Source organism: Pelophylax lessonae, assembly GCF_965119305.1.
Source record: "Pelophylax lessonae genome assembly, chromosome: 13".
In the NCBI taxonomy this organism is placed as follows: domain Eukaryota; kingdom Metazoa; phylum Chordata; class Amphibia; order Anura; family Ranidae; genus Pelophylax; species Pelophylax lessonae.
In genome coordinates this window covers 51510203-51525332 of record NC_138780.1, presented here as the reverse complement: position 1 = coordinate 51525332, position 15130 = coordinate 51510203, and the positions used below count along the sequence as shown (strand labels likewise).

Here is a 15130-nt window from a genome sequence, read left to right as displayed (position 1 = left end):
GAAGCCAAATAGAATAATATAACCCCATATAAAAAGCAGCTCCTTGCGCAGGGATAATGATAAATATAAAAGATGATGAAGAAATGCGTTTAGAATCTATAACTCACTGTCATAATGTGCCTTTTATTAAAAATTTATGAAAGCCCAACTCCAGCCAACTTTTGGGGAAGAGCTACAATTTCTGCCAACTCTTTTCTTCTTGCTGTAGCCTCGTTGGGGAGATTTTCTCACTTCCTGTCCTTGCATTACCCGTAAAATATTTACAGTAGGTATTAAAAAAGGGTCAGTTAGTGCCGGTTCACACTAGGGCGACCTGGTCGCCTCACAGGTCGCCTCCCATAGGGAAGCTGCGGACCGGTTCTAATAGGAGCGACACAAGTCGCTCCGACCTAGAAAAAGGGTCCGGAGCTTCTTTGGGGTGACCCGGAGGCGACCGCCATAGACTTCAATGTTATGAAGTCCGTGGCGGCCGCTCCAAGGTCGCGGCGCGGTGCGAAGTAGCGTCGCTGCAATGTGAACCGGCGCTTATAGTCAAGTAAGCGGACGGTGCTACATTTGAGTTATACAGAACCAAATTTGGATGGTGATAAAAAAAAAAAAAAAAAAACCTGTGTTCAAAATCTGAACTGCATTCTATTTCCTTTGGTAAACTATATTAGGGAACACAGTGTATATTAGTTAAATTGTGATCCATGAGCAGCTGCCTCAATTTTCTTGTCTTTCATAAATAGCATGCCAAAAACCAAAACTAGATTACAGCAACTGCCTTACCTGAATGTGTGGTGTGCTTAGTAAATCATTAAGTTCTTGACATTCTCTCTGATGGCCTGTCTTAAGAACATGCTGCACCTAGTTAAAAAGGATAAAAAAAAATAGCATTTGAACTTTTTTTGTGCTACATTTTCTATTACTTTGTAAACATTTGAAACAACGAAAACTGGATTTTTGTCTTACCGTAAAATTATTTTCTCTGATGTTCATTGACGGACACAGCTCCTTATCTTCTTTGACCCTTGGGTTATGCTGCCCCCTACAGAAATAGGACACTAGATGGAAAAAAATGTACTACGCCTATAGGGCAGTTCTAGGGGGTATACTCCCACTTCCTGCTATAGGACTTCAGTTTTGTAACAAGCAGTTTCAGAAGAATACATAAAACAACTCAACAGAGGGATGGGTGCTGTGTCTGTCAATCATCAAAGAACATCTTTCGTTCATAGGCGGACACAACTCAACATGAGGGGTGGGAAAAAACACACCAATAAACATATTTCCAAAAAGGCTAAACGTAGCCAACCAGGCAAACCAGGAGCTCAACCAGGAACAACTGGAACTCACCTACCAAAAATACACCCTCAAGAGGCTGGAGCCTCTGCAACAGCAGCCTGCAAAACTTTGAGGCCAAAAGCAGCATCCGCAGATTAGAGTACATCCACCTTGTAAAGTTTTGTGAATGTATACACTGAGGACCAGGAGGCTGCCTTCCAAACCTGGACCACAGACCCCTGATGACGGAAAGCCCAAGAGGCACTAATCGCCCTCGTAGAATGCGCCCTAACAGGGAAAGGAGGAACCTGATCCTTGATGGAATAAGCTTGCAAAACCATCTGCCGGATCCATCTGGAAATGGTCGCAGCAGATGCGGCCTGCCCCTTACAAGATCCATCTGTAAGGACAAACAAGCAATCCAATTTTCAAATTGAATCCGTTGCTGCCAGGTACACCCCGATTGCCCGAACCACATCCAGGGAATGTAAGGCATTTCTTTAGGATGTTTCAGCTTAGGAAACAAGGAAGGCAACAAAATGTCTTCATTTAAATGAAAACCAGAGACGACCTTAGGAAGGAACGACTGGCAGGGACGTAGCACCACTTTCTCCCTGTGAACCACCAGGTAAGGTGACCGACAGGACAACGCAGCCAACTCGGACACCCTGTGTGCAGAAGAAATAGCCATCAAAAAGGCCACCTTCTGTGACAAAGTAAGCAGAGGAAGTTCACCAGTATTTTCAAAAGGCGGTCTTTGCAAAACCGACAGTACCAAAATGAGGTCCCAGGGAGGCACCAGGGACCTTACCGGAGGAGCCAGGTGGCGTACCCCCTGGACGAGAGTGTGAACCAAGGAATTTATGGCCAACGGGCGCTGCAAGAAGATTGCCAAAGCAGAAATCTGGCCCTTGATGGTGCCCAGGGCCAAACGCTGATCTACACCTCTTTGCAGAAACTCCAGCAGATGGGATACCGAAAAGAACCCCCCCCCCCCCCCCAAGACTCACACCAATTAATGTACACTCGCCAAACTCGATAAATCTTCCTAGAAATCGATTTTCTAGCTTTCAACAGTGTAGTAATTACCGAATTCGACAACCCTCTGTCCTTCAGTACCTGGCTTTAAATAGCCAGGCCGTTAAATCCAGCGACCGCAAAGAAGGATGGAAGATCAGTCCTTGAGACAAGAGATCTTCTCTCAGAGAGAGTCTCCAAGGGGCATCAGCTACCAGTCTTACTAGGCCTGCGTACCAGGACCAACGAGGCCAGAATTATTGGAATCCCTTCTGCCTAGATTCTGCGCAGAAGTCTCAGCAGAATTTGTAGTGGAGGAAAGGCATACAATTAGACGATACTGGCCCCAAGGGGCCACCAGAGCGTCTGAGGCGTCGGCTAGAGGATCCCGAGACCTTGCCACAAACCTTCCGGTTGAGACGAGAGGCCAACAGGTCCACATCGGGAGTCATCCACCGGAGACACAGTTGTTGAAACACGTCTGGGTGAAGACACATTGGTGGTAACCACTGTCCAGTAAAGGGGGAGAAAGGATTTTGCCTGTTGAAGCGCCTGGGAGCGGAGCCACCGTATTAAGGACCCCCTCGTACCCCGGTACAACAGGATAAGATTGTCTAGGGACTGTGGATTCTTGTCCCATTTGGCAAGAATCTTCTTGTGCAAAACTGGAACTGGAACTGAGCAAACAGAACTGCCTCACAAAAGGTGGAGACCATCAAGCCCAGCACTTGCATGCAAGTCCTGAGAGATGATCGCCCATTGGATGACAGGAGCTCAATTGCATGATGCAACTTCAGAATTTTTTGTCTTGAGAACAAACACACGGGCTGAGGCTGAATCCAGAGTCAGGCTCAGGTAGTCCAGAGATTTTTGAAATTTCAGTTGCCAGCCACACTCTTGCAAAGTTCGCACATTGATGTCCAAATCGTCTTTTAAGACAGTCGGAAACACTGCGCACAGAAGAAGATCGTCCAGGTACCCCAGTACTACGACCCCCCTCTGCCTAAGCAAAGCCAGCACTGGGGCCAAAACATCTGTGAACACCCGATGAGCTGAGGTGAGACCAAAGGGTAACGCCACAAATTAATAGTGCTCCCCGCCCACGGCAAAGCGAAGAAAAGATTGGTGCCTGGCATATATTGGTATATGAAGGTAAGCGTCCTTGATATCAATAGAGGCTAGAAAATCCCCTTGATTAAGGGATGCCACTACCGTGCGAACGGACTCCATCCAAAATTTCTGAACCTGCACAAAGCGGTTCAGGGCCTTGAGATACAAAACTGGATGGACCTTGCCTTCCTTCCTGGAAACAGTAAATCGGTTTGAATAAAACCCTTAAAAAATGTTCAGAGTCTGGAACCGGTACAATGCCTCCTTGCGAGAGCAGATCCTGTACTGCCCCGAGAAGGCCTTGCAGACGATCCGAGGACAGATGCAGGTTGGAAGGAATAAACCTTGCCTGGGGCAAGGATTGAAACTAGATCTTGTAACTGGACCGAATCAACTCGTGGACCCATTTGTCTTGAATCAAAGAGGTCCACGGGTCTGGAAAAAAGCGAAGACATCCCCCCCACCCCAGGTATGGGTAAGGGCGCCCCTTCAGGCAGAAGTGGACTGCTCTGCAGGACCAATGGAATCTGCTTTTGACTAACTAGATCAAGGTCTTTTGAAACCTCCAAAAGTTACGGGGGGATTTTGACCCCTTGTCCTGGGATCCCGTGGGACGATAGGGCCATTTATGGGCAAAGAAGAGAGGACTACGTTTGCGGCGAGGCTCTTTGCTCTTGTAACCTGTGGAAGCAGAGTACTCTTACCTCCCGTAAGACTTTTAATGATCGCTTTGGAAGCCTTTTGGAAGCCTGGTCCGCAGACCAGCATTTCAGCCAAATCATGCGGCGAAGGGTCACAGTTGTAACAGACACCCTGCAGCCTAAAGGGGCCAGAGAGGCATCACAGATGTACTGTAACCCCTACACGAACTGATCCTCCAGCTCAGGAGGATGTTGACCCCTTCCAAATCCTGGTGCAGAAGCTTTGCCCATTCTGTTAGGGTCTGGGAGACCAAGGTTATGGCAAACACCGGCCTCAAGATTGAACCGGCCACGGTTCAAAAAAGGTATCGGACCAGAGATCCAGCTCTCTTGTCAACAGGGTCCTTAAAGGACCGAGGGTACTCCACCTGTAGTAGTGTGGCTTTATTTAACCTAGAAACCTGAGAATCCACCACCGGCAGAATTGTCAGTTTCTTTAAAAGAGACTCTTCAAAAGGATACCTTCTAGCGAAACACATATATACCGACCATGCGTTTTGGGGAACCCCACTGACTTGCGACAATGTCGTCAAAATAGGCGCGAAAGTGGAAAACTCTAGTTGCCTTGGATGGTCTGCGGGTGCCAAATTGCACTGGCGCAGCCAACGCCACATTAGCTGAGTCCTCCAATTCTAGAGTTTCCCACACTGAAACAATCAGTGCCTCCACAAGCGCCTTCTCATGCGTGGCTGTGGTGAAAGAGGATTCATCCTCACTGTCAGAGCGCTCAGGGTGCATGGACGCAGACCCAGTAGGGTGACTCGCATCCATGGCGGCCAAATCGACCTCAGAATCTGAGGAGACAGAGGATGCAGGTGAGGGCGGGGGATGCTTTTTGCTAGGCCCATGTTAAAGGGCCATATCAACCTTTGACACCAGTGACTGTAGAACCGCCGTCATGGCCACCAGAGCAGACAGACCCAGAGGGTCTCGCAGCTTCTGAGAGTGGGTTGGGTGGTGACACGTGCTCCGGGGACTTCATGGTTAACCCAGGGACCGCCAGGAAAATCTGGGGGGAAAAAAAAAATCGCTGTAAGAATCCCCCCACCGCTGTACCAGTGTCACCACAGGTCCCAGCGACCAACAGGGCAGCTATAGCATAAAGAGGGAACTGCACAAACACAGGGACTCACCACCACAGACTCAAGGAGGAACACAGCGTGCAAAGCTTCTTGCCGTGCGGCGATCAGAGAGGAAGAGAAAACGCAGTCACTGCCATTAGAGGCCCACCACCACATCACCGCTCCACAGGCCACAAGAAAATGGCCGCCGCATTGACTTTAATGGGAAACTACCAAAACATGGCCGCCAGAATACACAAACATGGTCGCCAATCTCAATAGCAGCCATCCACAGGAAAATGGCGGCATCCGCATGACTCCTGGGACCCCAAGGGCCCCTCAGGTACATGCAGCAAGCAAGGGGGACCCTAACAGGGACCCCCACTAGAACATTTTCCCTAGAAAAATGCTAAACTGAGCCCCTAGCTGCAATCTCCCTCCCCCCTCAAGACCCATCACAACTTAACACCCCAACACCTAAAGATAGCCTGGCCACCCGGGGGAAGGGACTAAGGGGGAGTAGGTGAGGGTATTTGTGCAGGGGGACCCCACTAATGAGGGGGGGCACCATTTGGGAAGGAAGGACACATGGGGGGCTTACAAACCCAGGGAGGGGCCCGCATCCACCCCGAAAATTCACCAGAAGAGAGGGGGGGACACTACTCACCACACCTTGGAACCAAGCGGCACCACTCCGGGCAGACCACCACACCATCTTGGAATGGGGGTGCTGCAGGCCAGAGGTATGCTTCGACACAGATCGTGACCAGGGCTATGCGTCCTCGTGAGACGTTTAACTCGCCGGCCAGCCCCTGTTCAGTGGGACTATGTCACAGCCGACCTAGCGCGGAGATGCGGCCGGGTCACGCTCGCTGGTTGGACTGGGAAGATGGTAAGGATCTAGAATATCCAGAGTGTCACCCAGTCCGGCAGTTGATTGTAGTTCTCACTGGAACAGACTTGATTGTAGTTCAGAAAATAACAAAAGAAAAAAAATCAGTTTATAATGATAAAAACGACAGGACCAGAGATCCCAGCAAGGAACTATGTCCTTTCGTCTGATTAGGAAGAAAAAAAACGGAAGTCCAATAGCAGGAAGTGGGAGTATACCCCCTAGGAATGCCCTATCCGCGTAGTCAATTTTTTTCCACCTAGTGTCCTACTCCTGTAAGGAGCAGCATAACCCAAGGGTCAAAGAAGATAAGGAGCTGTGTCCGTCAATGAACGAAAGAGAAAAAACATTCTTTAATTTTTGTCTGTTCAATACTTGTATATTTCCAGGAGGTACCAATTTTCTTATTACAATTCAAATAATTTTATTGGTTATTGGTGCATTCGCAGATTACTGGTTAAAAGGTAGCAACCTGCTATATACATGTCTGAAATACAAACCTGTTTACAGTTTTACCCCTCAAAGGGTTTGCAGCTTTGTACATCCATTCACATACAAGCTAGTCATAACGCTCTGCTATCTACTGGTTTAACAATACCACTTTCCAAGTAAGCTCATACTTATTGGACAGAGTTTAATACTGTACCACTGTTTAATTTAGAAGGCTGGAAGCAGAGAGCTGACCCAGTAAGGTGAACCACTGGGTCAGAGATATGAATTTCATAATTTGAATTTTTTGGGCCATCTGTCTGGCTGTATCTCACACTGTTTGAAAGAAAATTTCCACGTGCATTAGAACAGCTGGTACCCCTATTCCAACCAGTCTTGGACAGTGATTGACCTAACCCTGATAAAGTCTTTGATCCTGTCAAACCTTTGGCCATAGCGAAGGGGCTCAAAAACTTAAATGAGCAAGGAACATCAGAGAAATGTAAAATCCATTTCTCTGATGTTCATTGATGAACACTAGGCAGAAAATAACTCTGGCTACACCCATGGGCAGTCCAAGGGGGTATGCTCCCTCTCTCTGCTACAGCCACTCAGTTTTGTTACAAGCAGTGTCAGGAGAATTATAACTCCACAGAAGGGTGGGTGCTGTGTCCGTCAATGAACATTAGAGAAGGAGGAGAACCCGGGGATCCAATTGCCCCAAGGAGGGGCCCACGTCCACCCCAAAACCCTCCAGGAGGAGAGGAGGGGGACAGCTACTCACCATACCAGGAACTGGGCAGGCACCGCTCCAGACAGAAACACTCTCCAGTGAAATGGGGGGGGGGGGGCAACCTAGCGAGGCATTTAACTCGCAGGCCAGCCCCCATCCAGTGGGGTTAGGTCGTGGTCGACCTAGTGCGGAGCTGAGGTCTGCGCGTGCTCACTGGCCAGACTGGGGTGACCACTGGATCTAGATTATCCAGCCCATCGCCCAGTCCAGCAGTGGATTGCAGATCTCACAGGAAAAAATCCAGGAGGAAAACATTTTCTATCTAAAGAAATGTTGTCAGGACCAAAGATCCCAGCAAGGAAATCGGTCCTTACTCCTGACTAGAAAGAAAAAAAAAAAAATGAGCGGCTATAGCAGAGAAAGGGAGTATACCCCCTGGGACTGCCCATGGGTGTAGCCAGAATTATTTTCTGCCTAGTGTCTTACTCCTGTAGGGGGCCATATAACCCAATGGTCATGAATATCAGGAGCTGTGTCTGTCAATGAATGAAAGTATTTAGTACAAATATAATAAATGAAATCTAGCAATTACCTATTGTAAGCCCAGTCATAACTTTTTTTATTCTTCGTTTTGGATACAGCAGGTAAACGTTAGAACCCAGTGAGGCCTCTATTGTTATTCACACAGGAGGTAAGGAAAACCTTGGACAGAGGAGTGGCTGTGAACGTAGCATACTTGGATTTTGCAAAAGCGTTTGACACAGTTCCCCACACACGGCTAATGTGTAAGGTAAAGTCTACAGGCTTGGAAAGATCAGTTTGTAAATGGATACAAAATTAGCTAAAAGATAAAATTTAGAGAGTAGTGGTTAATGATTCTTACTCTGAATGGTCTAAGGTTATCAGTGGTGTACCCCAAAGTTCAGTGTTGGGACCCTTACTTTTTAATATCTTTATAAATGATATAGGGTCTGGGATTAAAAGTACCATTTCAGTCTTTGCAGATGACACCAAGCTTTGCAGTGGTATAACATCCTTACAGGATATCTCCAACTTACAAGCTGACCTCAATGCACGGTTTCATTGGGCAACTATGTGGCAAATGAGGTTTAATGTTGATAAATGTAAAGTTATGCACTTGGGGGCTAAGAATATGCATGAATCGTACATACTAGGTGGAGTAGAACTGGGGGAATCCATAGCGGAGAAGGATCTGGGTGTTATGGTAGATCATAAGCTTAATAATAGCATGCAATGCCAAACTGTGGTTTCCTTTCTTGTATTAAGAGAGGCATGGACTCCAGAGAGAGAGAGATATAATTTTGCCCCTGTACAAATAATTAGTAAGACCTCATCTGGAATATGCAGTTCAATTTTGGGCACCATTTCTTAAAAAGGATATTGGGGAACTGGAGAAAGTACAGAGAAGGGCAACCAAACTGATGAGGCATAGAGAAGCTCAGCTATGAGAAAAGATTAGAGGAACTGAATTTATTCTCTCTTGAGAAGAGGAGATTGGGGGGGGGGGGGGGGGGTATGATCAATATGTATAAATACATAAGGGGTCCATAAAGTGAACTTGGTGTCGAGTTGTTCACTTTAAGGTCAACACAGAGGACAGGGGGGGGCACTCTTTACGTCTAGAGGAAAACAGATTTCGTCTCCAAATACGGAAAGGTCTCTTTACCGTAAGAGCTGTGAAAATGTGGAATAGACTTCCTCCAGAGGTGGTTCTGGCTAGCTCACTAGATTTCATTAAAATGCCTGGATTCTTTCCTGGGTGTACTTAATATAAGTGGGTACTAAAATCTTGTTAGTTAAAGTTGATCCAGGGAATATCCGATTGCCTCTCGGGTGATCAGGTAGGAATTTTTTTCCCCTGCTGTAGCAAATTGATCATGCTTTGCTGGGGTTTTTTTCGACTTCCTCTGGATCAACTGCGGGCATAGGATTGTGTATATGGTATTGTATAGTTTGGTTTTCATTACTGTTAACTTATTTTTTATTTTTTTGGTTGAACCAGATGGACTTGTGTCTTTTTTCAACCCCGACTATGTAACTGCTTTTGTTAGAGAGATCTGTTGCTGTGTAGGGACTAGCTAAAATGGCACTCAAGTCTTGACTGAAGTACCTGAAGGTTTCATATCCCTATAGTGTACCCAAGTATCTTGACTGAAAAAAAAGCTAACCATATAGTTTCTCTGCAGAGCTGTGGAAAAGGCATAAACTCCTAACACACTAGCAAAAAACTGAAACTTGATAGTTAGGAAAAGGGTTATATTGGTGCTTTTTTCTGTGGCCATTTGTTAAAAAAATATAAAAATTTTTATTTTTCTTTTGCCTATACACGCAAATTAAAATCAGCGAGTAGTGACTTACCTCTTGTGTTAATTCCTGGGCATTTGGAATAAGTGGATATGGGGGACTAGCTTTGTTCATGTGGACAGCAACAGCATTGTGAATCCTAAATGCATTCTGAAAGTCTTTATTTTGCACTAGTTGTAGAAGTAAAAATAAATCTTCCTGGCTCTGTGAATCTACCAACGTGTGCTGGATCTCTTTCAATGAACACAGAAGATCTTCCACTTCTGTAGGTAAAAAGAAGCAGAGAACAGTAGTTCACAACAGAGGAGTCAACATGCAAAAAACAACGTACATTACAGTTTTGGCTTTGGCTTACAAAAATTCACTGACCTGAAATGAGTATGAATAACAACTTCTGACCTTTCTCTACTTTTACAATGTTTTATTAAAATAACTTTACTATAGTAGGCATTCCTTAAAATAGGGTGGTACAATATATATTTGTGAAGATATTGTGGCTGATTAGGAGAAACAAATCAAGCCTCATTGGGGTGGAGGCAATGCTGTATTTTGGCCTAGGCCGACAAGGCCCAGGGCGGCACTTTGCGGGGGGGCGGCAAAAAAGCCGCCCCTCCCCGCATGAAAAGAAAAACCCCCTATCCTTCCTCTGAGTCCCGGCTCCCGTTTCTACCTACCGCACACATGCTTGCTATACAGTGGCACTTACCGGTGTAACGTGAGAATTACCTACCCCGTGAGAAAAACCTACCCCTCGTCACTTCCGGCCAGGAACAGCTGAGCAGCGCAGCAGTGCGCATGCTCACAGCCCCGGATACCTAATGGAAGAGCTGAGGATCAGACTAGTGCGCATGCGCACTAGTCTGAAACGATCTCGGTGTCCGTTAAAAAAACCTACCGACGCGGCGGTGACATAAAATAGCTGTGCTGCACTATGAGTCATCTCCGCTCCTGTCCCGGTCACTTCCCTGATCTTGGCTAGTAAATATAAAAGGGGCTGGCGGCTCCGTGATTTATCTTTTCATACAGCCGCCGCCGCTTTTATATTTAGTAGCCGAGAGCAGGGAAGTGACCGGGACAGGAGCGGAGATGACTCATGGTGCAGCACAGCTGTTTTAATGTAACTGCTCGCGTTACACAGACTGCCGTGAACCGGAAGTGAAGAGGGTAGGTTTTCCTCACGGGTAGGTAATTCTCACGGAACACCGGCATTCAGCTCAAGTGGCACTCACTTAAGTAGCTGGGGCTGCTTTGTCACCTGCAGCCCCATTGGTTGCCCTCACAGTCTCTCACGAATCCACTGAGAGACGCCGAGTGAGAGCGAGCCTGATAGCTCCTCCCCCCTCTTCACATTGCAGTGTGTGAGAGCAGCCGTCCCCTCTGTTCCCTCCCCAGCTTCCTCATTGGCAGAGGGAGGGAGCCCATCATGTCAGGACTCCAGCAGCTGCAAAGCATCGTGGGACATGTAGTGTTTATCACCAGTGGCCCCCTATCAATCCCTGGGGGCAGAGACTACACTCCCCAGCCTGCCCACAGGAGGAGATGGACAAGAGGCTGTGGGGGGAGCGGGGGGGTCACTCCACAAGGCAAGAGGACAGAGAAAATAAATGTAAGTGTTTGCTCTATACTTTTAAAAGCATGAGAGTGTGAGGAAAACGCATGTGGTGAGTGTTTATGTGATGGGGAAGCAGTGACACGTGTGCCTTGCTTTGTGTGTTATGAAGATTGTATGACCAGTGTGAATTTGGGTACAGTTTTTCCACTACAAAGGAAGATGGATTGAGAGATTTAAAACACATGAACTCTCTAATGGACTGACATTTTTAAACACTTTTGGTGGGGGACCAGTGACATTACTACTGTACTAATGACACTGGCAGGGAAGGGGTTAACACCAGGGGCGATCAAAGGGTTAAATGTGTCCCAAAGGGGTGCTTTCTGTGTAGGGGATGGGCTTGCTGAATGAACACAGAGACTTGTGTTCCTAAATAGGAGGATCCGGTGTTCATTACTGACAGAACGGCGGTCTGCCATGTTTACAACGGCAGACCGCTGTTCTGATTCTCTGGGCAGCAATCGTGTGTGCCCGGTGGACATCGCAGCCGCCGGACCCGCTGATTGGCTCCCCCTGTGGCCAGTTGGCATGCCTGCGGTCCCGCGAAACGACGTACAGGTACGTCCTTTTGCGGGACAGAGCTGCCTAGCCACTGTATCAGTACGGCGGCTGGTCGGCAAGCGGTTAATCATTTAAAGTGGCAGCGGTCCCATTTAGATTTTAGACCCGCATAGGGCCAAGATATTGTGAATAATTTTTAATGTATTCTGCTTGTGTAATACTGACGCAGAGGTAGGATTAGTGGTTTATTATTCATAGACTATTTTGTTCTGGTATTTTTGGCTATAAATTAAGTGTTTGGTGAATGTTTCCTTTTTTTAATGAGAAAAAAAGGCTTCACACTAGGAAGACTTCTCTATTCCTTCTTATTGTTTCATGCTGGGAGCTGATTGTTATTAATGAGCCAAGTGATGCTGCTGTTTGTTGCCAAAAAGGGGGACCCATGGAAACCGCTCTAAAAAGCCACATGTATGAGAGGTGGAGGTATTGGGGAGGAGTTATTAACATGACCACGCCTATGTGGGGGCGCCAGAAATATTTCTGCACCCAGGCGACTTGCATTGACTTCCATACAGTGAAGGAGTTTAAGCATGCATGGGATAGGCATAAGGCTATCCTTCATATAAGATAGGGCCAGGGACTATTCATAGGATTCAGATATATTGGGCAGACTAGATGGGCCAAATGGTTCTTATCTGCCGACACATTCTATGTTTCCAAGTCCGTGCAAGTCGCGCCGCGGTGCACGCGACTTCAAAGGTCGCCCCCGAAGTCGGATCGCCATAGTGTGAACCAACACTTACTCTCTCCAATAATCACATTTGAACTTTGCAGTAGATACATTTTCCATTTAATATGGACTGTTTAATGCCTTTGCATTGGTTTCAGCATGTGCAAAGTGCTCCATGCATGCTGAAATCAAAGCAAACTCATTGGACTTTCACTAAATGTGAACTGTTTATGTACTGCAAAGTGCTCAATGCTCCTGGACTTGAAGGATTAACCCCCTTAATGACCAGGCCATTTTTTGCAATTCGGCACTGCATTATTTTAACGGAGAATTGCGTGATCGTGCAACGCTGTACCCAAAAAAAAAAATCTATGTCCTTATTTCCCCACAAATAGAGCTTTCTTTTGGTGGTATTTGATCACCTGTGCGATTGTTATTTATTGCGCTATAAACAAAAAAAAAAAAAGAGCGACAATTCTGAAAAAAACAATTCTGCGATATAACATTCCCCCCCCCCCCCCCCCCCCCAAAAAAAAAAATCATCCTTTTAGGCCAATTTGTATTCTGCTACATATTTTTGGTAAAACAAATCCCAAGAAGCGTATTTTGATTGGTTTGGGCAACAAGGGGCAAGGACTGACGGAACGCTGCACTGGCCAAGCCTGTGACTGAGAGGCTGTCAGCTGTTGCCGCTCGTGCAAGGCTGTTTGACTCACCGCACCACCACGATACTTAGCTACCTATTGATGCCCATGATAAATTGGTGCACTTTAGCACCTCCTGAATGTGAGTAGTTTAATACATTTTATTTCATGAAATATTTAAAAAGATTTAGGCACTATCTAGCTTTTCTTCCTTTATATGACACCAATGTTGTATACCAGAAAGAGTGATACCCTAGAGCAGTGATGGCGAACCTTGGCACCCCAGATGTTTTGGAACTACATTTTACAGGATGCTTATGCACTCTGCAACGTAGTTGAGCATCATGGGAAATGTAGTTCCAAAACATCTGGGGTGCCAAGGTTCTCCATCACTGCCCTAGAGGATCCCCACCTGGGGGGATTGAATAGATCCTATTTTCAGCCCAGGGAGGCATTAAGCGTTTTTTGACTGAGCTTAATTAAAGTCACACGCATTAAGGTGAGTGCCCAATCACAAGGGGTGCACAGGTTTTGGGAGAGATCTTTACTGCACTTTGTGTGGCTTTATACCTGCATGTTTACAGCACTATTGGCACCTTTAAAGAATTGTTTTTTTTAAGTGGCAACACTTCATACATTGCGAATTTTTGTACACGTTTGCTTACACTATTTATTTATATATTTATGTGACTGTTCACTATTGATGGTTTTCAATTTTTTTGTCACGGTTTCACTTTTATATTTGCTTGATTTATTTATTTATTTATTTATATATTTGAATACTGGTTGTGTCACTAATAATTGCGCAGCATTTTTAGATATATTGTGATTGCACTGGTGAGATAGTGGCGTGGTGGCAGCAATTAATTTCATCCTGGTTGCTCATGGGATTTTTATTGATCACAGTGTGAGAATTACCGAATCAGACAACCCTCTGTCCCCCAGTACCTGGCTTTCAATAGCCAGACTGTTAAAGCCAGCGACCGTAAAGCAGGATGAACATCGGTCCTTGAGACAAAAGGTCTTCCCTGAGAGGGAGTCTCCAAGGGGCATCGGCTACCAGTCTTGCTAAACCTGCGTACAAAGACCGACGAGACCAGTCCGGGGCCACCATAATGACTGGAATCTCTTCTGCCTCGATTCTGCACAGAAGTTGTAATAGAGGAAAGGCATACATTAGACTATACCGACCCCAAGGTGCCACCAGAGCGTCCGAGGCGTCGGCCACAGGGTCCCGAGACCTTGCCACAACCCTCTGAACCTTTCGGTGGAGACGAGAGGCTAACAGGTCCACATAGGGAGTCCCCCTCCAGAGACACAGTTGTTGAAATACCTCTGGGTGAGTCGCCTGGATCCACCAAATGCCGACTGAGGTAGTCCACCTGCCAATTTTCCACCCCTGGAATGTGAACAACAGAGGGCTGGAACAAAGTGTTTTGCCCACCTTAGAATGTCGGCCACTTCCAGGGCACTTTTGGTGCCCCCTTGGTGATTGACATATGGCACAGCCGTGGTGTTGTCTGATTGAATCCTTAGCGGGTGCCCCCGCAGACGAACCGCCCACAGGGACACGCAAACCTGATCGCCCGAATCTCCAGGACATTGATTGGCAGACTGGACTTCTTTCCAAGTCCAAGCCCCCTGTGCAGTACCTGTGCCTGAGACACCTCCCCACCCGGACAGGCTGGCATCAGTGGTAACCACTGTCCAGTACAGGGGAATAAGGGATTTTCACTGTTAAAGCGCCTGGGAGCGGAGCCACCATATCAAGGACCCCATCGTACCCGGCTCTACAGGATTAGATAGTTTAGGGACTGTGAATTGTTGTTCCATTTGGCAAGAATCTCCTTCTGAAAAGGTCTAGTATGGAACTGAGCAAACGGAACCGCCTCAAAAAGGTAGAGTCCATCAAGCCCAGCACCTGCATGCAATTCCTGAGAGAAGACTGACGGTTGGACAACAGGAGCCGAATCGCATGCTGAAACTTCAGTAGTTTCACCTCCGGAAGAAACACCCTGACTGAGGCTGAACCCAAAGTCAGGCCCAGGTAGTCCAGGTTGTTGGACGGAGTCAGAGATAATTTCTGAAGATTCAGTTTCCAGCTAAACT

General features: G+C 46.8%; 1 protein-coding gene across 1 annotated transcript in view; it reads right to left on the bottom strand.

Moving 5' to 3' along the window:
* Window positions 1-15130, bottom strand: part of PALS1 (protein associated with LIN7 1, MAGUK p55 family member) — a 239688-nt gene that overhangs the window by 136110 nt on the left and 88448 nt on the right. Inside the window, exons 3-4 of the mRNA XM_082242942.1 lie at window positions 9589-9797; window positions 772-849 (exon numbers count right to left, since the gene is read on the bottom strand). Of these exons, the coding sequence (XP_082099068.1) occupies window positions 772-849; window positions 9589-9797 (287 nt within the window). The remainder of the gene's footprint in view (window positions 1-771; window positions 850-9588; window positions 9798-15130) is intronic.